Below are 9,526 nucleotides of genomic sequence, written 5' to 3'. Positions count from 1 at the left end.
AGTGTCTTTTGGGACTATCTCTCTCCAGGGGGTGGGGGTCGAGGCCTGCCCCCCTAGAAGCCAAGTGCTGCTCCCCTACAGCCCAGGACTCCCGCTATTGGCGAAGCCCCTGAGTGTTAGCCTATAGTCCCCACTCCTGGGGGTCTGATTTTCCCAGGAAGTGGGAAGTCCAGGTCTAAGGCGAGGGCGGGCAGGCGAGGGTGAGTCAGCTGGTGTGGTAATCATCGCTAAGAAAGGCTTTGCTGATGACAGTGTTTGCTGGAGGTCCCTGTGCACCTGGGGCCGGACGGGCAGCGGGACACCATGAGCCTCAGCGAGGAGCAGGTGCAAAAGTTCCTGGACCAGAACCCGGGCTTCACGGACCAGTACTTTGGGAAGAAGCTGAGCCCTGAGGATGCGGCCAGCGCCTGCGAGGACACGGCCCTGGCGGGCGGCGCCAGCTTCCGAGAGCTGTGTCAGGTGGAGGAGAGTGCGGCACTGTTCGAGCTGGTGCAGGACATGCAGGAGAGTGTGAACATGGAGAGGGTGGTCTTCAAGATCCTGCGGCGCCTCTGCTCCATCCTGCGTGCCGACCGCTGCAGCCTCTTCATGTACCGCCAGCGCAATGGCGTGGCCGAGCTCGCCACGCGCCTCTTCAGCGTGCAGCACGACAGCATCCTGGAGGACTGCCTGGTGCCCCCCGACTCCGAGATCGTCTTTCCACTGGACATTGGGGTCGTGGGCCATGTGGCTCAGACCAAGAAAACCGTGAACGTCAAGGATGTGACGGAGGTGGGTGCTGGGCCTCGGGGGTCAGTGAGGGGTCCCCACAAGCCCTGAGGGACGAGTCAGCCCACAGGGGACTGTCACGTTTGGGGAAGGTGGCCTAGGCAGGCACTAATGCCCCCTTAACTGACAGCTCCATGGACAAGAGTCTGGGGAGGAAGGGGTCAGAGCAGGGGCTGGTACAGGGGCCCAGAAAGGAGTCAGTGGGCCCCAGAGCCCTAAATTCGCAACCTCCTGGGAAACCATACTGCTCACTGGGGCAGGCAAGTTTTGGGGGTTCAGGAGAAGCGATGGGGAAGCCAGGTCTGGTCAAGGAGTGGGCGGCAGTGCCTGGAGCTGGGAGATTCGAGGGGACAGGTTCTGCGGTGTGAGGCCCGTGCGCCAGGAGGAGGGAGCCCCACCCTGGGGAGAAGAGGGTGGTTTGGGCAGGGGAGGACATGTCAGACTGGGCCAGGCTGCTGAGGTGCCTGTTGGACACGTGTGAGGGCCTCTGAGGAGAAGGAGCAGGAAGGGGAGGCCGCGGTGGGCAGGGGAGGGTGTCTTGTCCCACCTCCGAGGATCAGGGTCTGGCCTGGGAGTGGGAAGCAGGCCCGTGAGCTGGGTCAGTCTCATCCATGTTCCACGAAGGAACCCAGTGGGGATTACCCACTGCCGGTCTCCACTGTCCCCTTGTCCCCAGAGACAAACAGACTTGTGGATGGACCCCCGATCCTGAGCTGTGCTGCAATCCTCTTAAACTTATCTGCTCAAACAAGCCTGGGTCCAGCGACCTGAATATAGTAATCTCCGGGATTAGCTTCATCTCACTTCCTTTTTAAGAAATGGGTCACCTGCAAATCGAAATACGAGGAGCCTGAATTACCAGGGAAAAAATTTCGGCAGGAGTGGGGGCGCCTACACTGAGTGCCTCCTCCGCTCCCCACCTCCTCCCCCACCCCCTTCCCACATGCTACACCTTGCCCCTTCCTTCTGTACGTCTGGGTCTGTTGTCCTCCGGCTGAGCACCCACCCCCAGACCTGTGCTGTCAGTGTCAGTGTCTCTGAGGGTCTGATTCAAACTGTCTGTGCTGGCCCCTCCCACCCCACCCCCTGCAGGGCTGTCTCTCCCTGGGGCTTGGCCTCTCCTCCAGCTCCAACAGGACAGCCTCCTCTGATATCTCCCCAACTGGCCAGTGTGGCTGGACGCCCCCTTCATGGCGACGGCCTCAGTCCTCAGGGCTACACTGGGCTTGTTTATCTCAGATGCAGTGGAACAGAGGCGAGTGAAAATCAGCTAAAAAGCAAGTTTCCAATAAGTGCATCGTGAAATCCAGAGGGAGACTGCAGCGGAGCCAGTGCTCTACCAGGGGCCATCTGTGGGCAGTGGTGGCAAGTGCCACAGGGCTGTGATGTCACCCCACCAGCCCTTCGTGGTCCCTGAGACCCCAGGGTTCATGGGAGGCAGCCAGGCAGGAGGTCCTGGAAGGCTCTGAAACACCTTGTCAGAGGGTCCCACATGTCACCAAGGTATCTAGACCCTGCCAAAGTGGCAGCTGGCCTTTGTGGGGAAACTCCCAGGATCCAGGACAGCTCAGATGAGGGAGGAGGACCGGGCAGGCCGTGCTGAGCAAGATGGGCCGGGAGGCAGGTGGGGGCCTAGGGATGCTCTGGTCACTGATGACTGGGCGGTGGAAGCAGAGAGCTGAAGGCACTTCAGAGAAGTCACAGGGCTTGGAGACCTACTGGGTCAGAGGGGAGGGGAGGCGCCAAGACCCAGGTCCCCTCTGTGGGGTGATGGGTGGGTGCCAGTCCTTAGAGTGGGGACACAAGAGGGCAGGTGTTTCTGCAAATGAAGTTTGGGTGCTATGGTCCTGAGGTTGGTAACACTCAGGGCTGGGGAAAAGCTCAGATGAGCATTTTCCTGTGGAGACAAACCTAAGAACCCTTCAACCGACCCCTGACCAGGGAGAATCCCCAAAGGGCAACTCTGGGACTGGGGGAACCCCTCCCCCGGGAGGCCAGAGATGGATGGAGGTCTCATCATGGGTGCCAGAAACCCCATGGAGCAGGGGCACAGGAGACCCGCAGCGGCTGGGGACAGTCCAGGGGTGCAGGAGCTAGCCTGAGGTGGCTGAAGGCAGGAGGAGATGCAGCCAGGATGAGAAGGGGCCTGGGGATGGGTGGACTGGACAGACTCAAGAGGCATCCAGGAGGCCAGTTCTGCCAGGTGGCAGCAGGTGTGGGAAGACCCAGCCCAGTGGGGTGCAAGGTGGAGAGGTGCCCGCGAGGACTCTACAGAGTCTGTGGATGGAGAGCTGGGTGTCACTGGCTCTGAGATGGGGTGCTGGGGACTGAGCCAGGCTGGAGCCCCAAGGACAGGCCATTGGCCATGTCCTCTCTGCTTCCCAGGCTCCTGAGGCCCAGGGCATGGCCTGGTCAGCTTAGCCCTGACCCCAGGGACCAGGGGGACCAGGGCTCCAGGTCCACAGAACAGTGGCCTCTCCCTTATCACTTGCCTCACAGTGTCCCCACTTCAGCTCCTTCGCTGATGAGCTGACCGACTATGTGACAAGGAACATCCTGGCCACACCCATCATGAACGGCAAAGATGTTGTGGCTGTGATCATGGCTGTGAACAAGCTGGACGGCCCGTGTTTCACCAGTGAGGATGAAGATGTGAGTGTCGGGGAGCCCCTGAGCGTGCATGCCGGTCTGACCCCGAGTCTCCCCGTGCCCTGCGCCTGGCCAGCGGTGTCAAGTACGCACCACCCCTCAGCTTGGCTCTGGGGACTCGCCCAGGCATCCTGTGTCTTCCGGCATGTGGGCCTGTGTGTGGCCCCTCCTCCAGGCAGCTGGGTATCTCCCCCACAGGTGCACACTGGGGTGCACTTCTGAAAGCCAAGGTTTTTAACTCCTGCCGTTACAACTACTCTCTCAGGTTTTCTTGAAGTATCTGAATTTCGGCACGTTAAACCTGAAGATCTACCACTTGAGCTACCTCCACAACTGTGAGACACGCCGAGGCCAGGTACTTGCGCGCCGCCCAGCCAGGCCCTCCCTCCCGGAACGTCGTGCTCAGAGCACAGGGCATCTCTGTCAGAGTGTGTCCAGGTGCCCGTGGCCCCAGTCTCTCTGGACAAAAACATGTAGTGCTGTGTCCGCCTGCACAGGTCCCAGGCCAGCAGCCCCAGGGGGAAGGCCCCAAGGCTTTTGTGGTTGTGGGTGTGGTGCTGAGAGTGCACCGAGCTGTGGGCAGGGAGGCCAGGCCCCTGTTGGGGCTGGGCCCCTCGTTCCCTGTCTGCCCAGCCTGACGCGCCCTCTGGCCCAGGTGGCGTGAGCACCTGCAGATGCTGAAGTCACAGCGCCTCCTTAGAAGCCGCCTCAGACCTTCTTTGGAAGGAGCTGGGCGAATTATGTGAACTATGAATGTACAGCAGGGTCAGAGGGTCCCGCCACCCGCTGGCCCAGCTTCCGGTGGGTTCTGCCCCCGGCTACACGGGGCAGCAGTCTCCTCCAGGGCCAGAATCTGCTTTTCCTCCGTAAGCGAGGGAGGCGTGGGGGTCTGACGCAAGCAGGTGGGACTGTGGCTGTGGGAACGGGCTGAGCTGATGGGGCCCCCGGGGGTACGTCCCATCCAAGTCCTCCAGCCCAGAGTCCTCGCCCGCGGGAGCGGTGGACAAACAGTGAGTGGACAGGGAGACTCCCACCACTCTGGGCCTGCGGCCTCCGGGCCAAGCCTTACTGGCCACTCCACACTGTCCCTCTTTCTGTTCCGTCTGCAAATGCTGTTTGCGTCCTGGTCGCATGCTGTAAACCTGTTAAAGTGACAACAGGTTCCTGTGCTTGTCTCAGTGTCTGGAGAGAAAGGCTGGGTTCAGGGGTCCCCTCCTGACCCACGGGCTGTGAGAAGAGCAGCCCAGGCAGGCAAGGGGGCAACCCAAGCCCGCCGAGGACCTCCTGGCCACAGGCAGGCCCCACCTAAGGTAAAACCTCTGGGAGGGTCACCTCCATGGGCCAGGGCATGTGGGGCTGGGGATGCAGCCCAGGGGGAACAAGGCCCACCAGCCCGGGTGGCTGTGCAGCAGAGGCGGTGGGAGGACGCTCGGGGGCCGGGAGGGTGCGCTGGGCAGAAGGAAGGGCGAGGCCACGGCCTGAGGCCGTGGAGGAGTGGCCATCCCGACTGCAGTGGGGCTGAAGGCAGCGCTCAGGGACGGGGGCCCCTGGGGGCTGTGAGGAGCACTTCGAGAGGCCTCTGGGGCCCCCCACTGCAGGGATGGGGTTTGCAGGGAGACTCACTGTGCCCACTTATTTCCTTATATCATCATGTTTATCAGTCTGGACACAGGGATGTATTCTGTGCTCTTAAGTTACGACCAGCACAATTTCCTGACGCCATGGTTCAGCTGTTCCTCTCAGAGGATCCTGTGTCCTCTGACACATCCCCCAAAATCCTTCATTCTGGGTGGTTTTGTTTGGTGGGTGGGTGGGTTTTTTGTTTGGGGGCTTTCACACAGCCTTACTTTCGGACGCTAAGAAATGCTCCTGTTTCATCTGTAGGATTTCCTGCCCAGTCCTGAGACCAACCGTTCCTCGGGAAGTCCTGGTTCCCTTCACAGGAAATGGTCTTAGAGACAAAGATCTGGGCACTAGGTGTGCTCTTGGCTATGGGGGTGGCATAGCTTCTAGGCCTTTGGCTGACAGAGCAAGGAGACAAGTGTGTGTACACGCACGTCTGTAAACATTTTTGCATATAACCATTTGTGTCCACACTAAATTGAGCCTGAGTTCCTGCTGTGTCTCCAACCGTAATCCATCCCCGTCCAGACCCTTCTGGCCTCCTCCCCTCCACACCAGCCCGGAGACCCTGTCTCCCATCTCTGCTGTCCATTTATCTAACTGTCCAATTCCGGGGCACGCACACTGCAGGCCAGGACTGTGACCTGTAGCCCAGGGGCATAAACTCATCACCAGAGCTCCTTTCTTTGACTCTTGTGGACGACACTCACTACTCGTTTCCAAAAGGCCTGAGGTCAGCACCTCTCCCCATCCCCTCTTGTGAGGAGGCTTCATGCATTTCCGTGCAGATCTCATCACTGCCTCCATTCTTTCTTGGACTCTCCCAAACTACCAAACGATTTTCTTTGTGTGTTTGCACACATTATGGCTCATTCTTTGTGCTGTGCATTTCTATAGGCCCTGACAAACGCCTCACGACCTGCACCCACCGTTAAGTTGCCATGAAGAATCACTTCACCGACCTGGACCCCGTTATCCCTCCACGCCCACCTCCACCAAAGCCCTGGCAACCACTGACCTTTCGCTGTCTCCACAGTTTTGCAGAATGTCACATAGTTGGAATCACACAGTACGCAGCCTTTTAAGACTGGCTTCTTTCAGTTAGTAACGTGCATTTAGGGTTCCTCCACGTCTTTTCATGGCTTGGTAGCCCATTTCTTCGTATTGCTGAGTAATATTCCAACGTCTGGATGTATCACAGTTTATTTATTCACTCACCTATGGAAGAACATCTTGGTTGCCTACAGTTGGGGGCAATTATGAATAAAACTGCTATAAACATTTGTGTACAGGTTTTTGTGTGGGCATAATTTTTCAGTGCAGTTGAGTAAATACCAAAGAGTGTGACTGCTGGATAATACAGTATAACTGGGTTTAACTTTGTGAGAAACTGCCAAAAAAGGGCTGTACCGTTCTGCATACTCATCAACAATGACTGAGAACTCCTGTTGCTGTGCGTCCTTGGCATCTTTTTGTATCGTCAGTTACTTGGAGTTTAACTGTTCTGACAGGTGTTTCTCGTTATTGTTTTAATTTACAGCTCCCTAATGACAGGAGATATTGAACATCTTTTCATATGTTTATTTGCCACCTGAAAATCGTACTCTTTGGTGAGGTATCTGTTCAGATCTCTTGTGCTTTTTTTAAAGTAAGTTGTCTGTTTCCTTATTATAGTTTTAAGAGTTTTTTTGTAAAACTGGGGTTTAAGTCCTTTATCAGATATGCAAATAATTTCTCCACCGTTATAGCTTGTCTTTTCATTCTCTTAATAGTGTATTTGGGAAACAGAAGTTTAAAATTTTAATAAATTTATTTAATAAAATTTTCCTTCATGGATTATAGGTGGGTATTACATCTTAAAACTCATCACCAAACCGAAGGTCACCTAGATTTTGTGCTATGTCCTCTTCTAGCAGATTTATGGTTTTGCATTTTGCACTCGGGTCTACGGGTTAATCCTGTGAAAGGTATAAGTTCTGTGTCTACACATGCACCTTTTTGGCACATGATGTGCCAGTAGTTCCAGCAGCAGTTCGTGGAAAGACCAGCCTTTCTTTGCTGAGTTGCCTTCGCTCTTTTATCAAACCGCAGCTGACTGTACTTGTGTGAGTCTTTCTGGGCTCTCAATTCCGTCCCATTGAGCTACACGCCTGCTTTTTCGCCAGTACCGTACTATCTTCACAATTGAAGCTTTATTGTCTTAAAGTTGGGAATACCAATCCTCCAACTTTTTTTCCTGCAGTATTGTGCTAGATATTTTATGTTTTTTGCCTTTCTATATCAACTTTAAAATCAGTTTGTCCATATGCGTGAAATAGCTTGATGATATTTTAATTGGTTCTGCATTAAATCTGTACATCAAGTTGGGAACAGCTGGCATCTTAACAATGAGTCTTCCAGTTCATGAACAGAGAATACCTCTCCATTTATTTCGAGCTTCTTTGATTTCTTCAGAGTTTTGTCATTTTTGCATATAGATTCCGTACATATTTTGTTAATTTGTGCCTAAGTATTTAATTTTTACGCTAACGTAAGTGGTATTATGCTCTTAATTTCAAGTTCCACTTGTTCACTGCTGGTATAAAGGAAAGCAACTGACTTTGTATGTCCACTTTGTACCTCGTGAGCTTAAGACAATCACTGTTAGTTCCAGGAGGTTTTAAAACTGACTCCTTGGTATTTTCACATAGACAATCGTGTCGTCTGCGGACAGAGACAGCTTTACCCCTTCCTCCCCAACCCCCATCCAGTGCACTCCCCTTCCTTGTCTCAGCGCTAGGACTGCGTGCGGTGTTGAACGTGTGTGGCGGGAGGGGACCTCCAGGCCTTGCTCCCAGCCTTAGGGGAAGGGCCACTTTCTCACCGTCAAGTAAGATGTTCACTAGGGTTGTTGCAGAATTTTCAGCTAATTGAGAAATTTCCCCTCTGTTTCCACTTTGCTCAGAGCTTTTATTCTGAATGAGTGTTGGACTTTGTCAAATATTTTTTCTTCATCAATTGATATGATAATGTTATTTTTTTTTTCTTTAGCCTGGTAATGTGGTGGATTGCATTACCTGATTTTCGAATGCTGGGCCAGCGTTGCACACCTGGGATAAATGCAGCCTGGTCATGGAGTGTAATTAATTTTATATGTTATTGGACTGGGTTTGCTAATATCTTGTTAAGAATCTTTGCACCTCTGTTCATGAGAGGTTTGGGGCTGTGATTTTTTTCCTTTTCTTTTTTCCTGTAATGTCTCTATCTGGTTTGGGTATGAGGGTAATTCTGGCCTCACAGAACGGGTTAGGAGGTACTCCCTCTGCTTCTGTTTTCTGGAAGAAATTGTAGTGAATTGGCATAATTTCTTCCCTAAATGTTTTGTGGAATCCACCCCTGAATCCATCAGGGACACGGCTTTCCTTTTTGGAAGATTATTAAACGTAGACCCAGCGTCTTTAACACTTACAGGTCTGTTCAGATTATCCTGCTTCTTTTGATGTGGGTGTTGGTAGTTTGTGTCTTTCAAGGCATTGAAAGATTCAGTTAATCTAAGCTACTTACTCTGGATTACCAAATTTGGGGGGGTTTTTTGGTTTTGTTTTAATACTTATTATTCATTTTCTTCTGCTTGCTTTAGACTTAAATTAATCTACTTTTTCTAGTTTCCTAAGACTAGATTACTGATTTTCAATCTTTCTTCTTTTCTAATATGTACATCCAATGCTATACATCTCCCTCCAAGCACTGCTTTCATTGCATCCCACAAACTTTGATAAATTGTATTTTCATTTTCACTTAGTTCAAACTCTTCATAAATTTCTCTTGAGACTTCTTCTTTGACCCATGTATTGATTAGAAGTGTATTATTTGATGTATTTTTGAATTTTCCAACTACATTTCTGTTAATAATTTCTAGTGTAGTCCTGTAGTATAACAATATATTCTTTATAATCTTTTAATTCTTTTAAATGTGTTAATACGAGTTTTGTGGGCCGCACTCTGGTCTGTTTTGGTGACTGCTCCGTGTGAACTTGAGGTGCACATTCCGCTGCTGTCGGGTGGAGTTGTCTGCAGATACTCATTATGTCCACTGCTGCATGGTTCAGCTGTTTGCTTACTGACTTTCTGCCTGTTGGATCTATCAATTAACTGAGAGAAGAATGCTAAAGCCTCCAGCCAGAACAGTGGTTTTATCTATTTTTTCTTGCAGTTCTATTAGTTTTTGCTTCATGGAATTTGATGCTCAGTTGTAGATACATACACATTAAGGAGTGTTATGTCTTCTTGGAGAAATGGCCCCTTTATTATTATGTAATGTTCCTCTTTACTCCCGCAATTTTCCTTCTTCTGAAGCCTGCTGTGTATGAAATTAATATAGCTACTCCAGCTTTCTTTTGATTGATGTTAGCATGGTACATATTTCTCCATCCCTCTACTGTTTTTCCCAACTATTTTCATTGTAGTAAAATACATATAACGTAAAATTTATTGTCTTAACCATTTC

The 9,526-nt window shown here is 52.0% G+C and overlaps 1 protein-coding gene across 2 annotated transcripts in view; it reads left to right on the top strand.

The window, feature by feature from the left end:
- Nucleotides 1-303: 303 nt before the first annotated feature.
- Nucleotides 304-9,526, top strand: part of PDE6B (phosphodiesterase 6B) — a 30,269-nt gene continuing 21,046 nt past the window's right edge. For both annotated transcript variants that reach the window (XM_010958732.3, XM_045519486.2), the window contains exons 1-3: nt 304-771; nt 3,268-3,420; nt 3,683-3,772. In XM_010958732.3, the coding sequence (XP_010957034.1) occupies nt 304-771; nt 3,268-3,420; nt 3,683-3,772 (711 nt within the window). The remainder of the gene's footprint in view (nt 772-3,267; nt 3,421-3,682; nt 3,773-9,526) is intronic.

Source organism: Camelus bactrianus, chromosome 2 (assembly GCF_048773025.1).
Source record: "Camelus bactrianus isolate YW-2024 breed Bactrian camel chromosome 2, ASM4877302v1, whole genome shotgun sequence".
Classification (NCBI taxonomy): domain Eukaryota; kingdom Metazoa; phylum Chordata; class Mammalia; order Artiodactyla; family Camelidae; genus Camelus; species Camelus bactrianus.
Note: the sequence above shows the minus strand (reverse complement) of the source record. Positions and strands in the feature narration are given on the sequence as shown.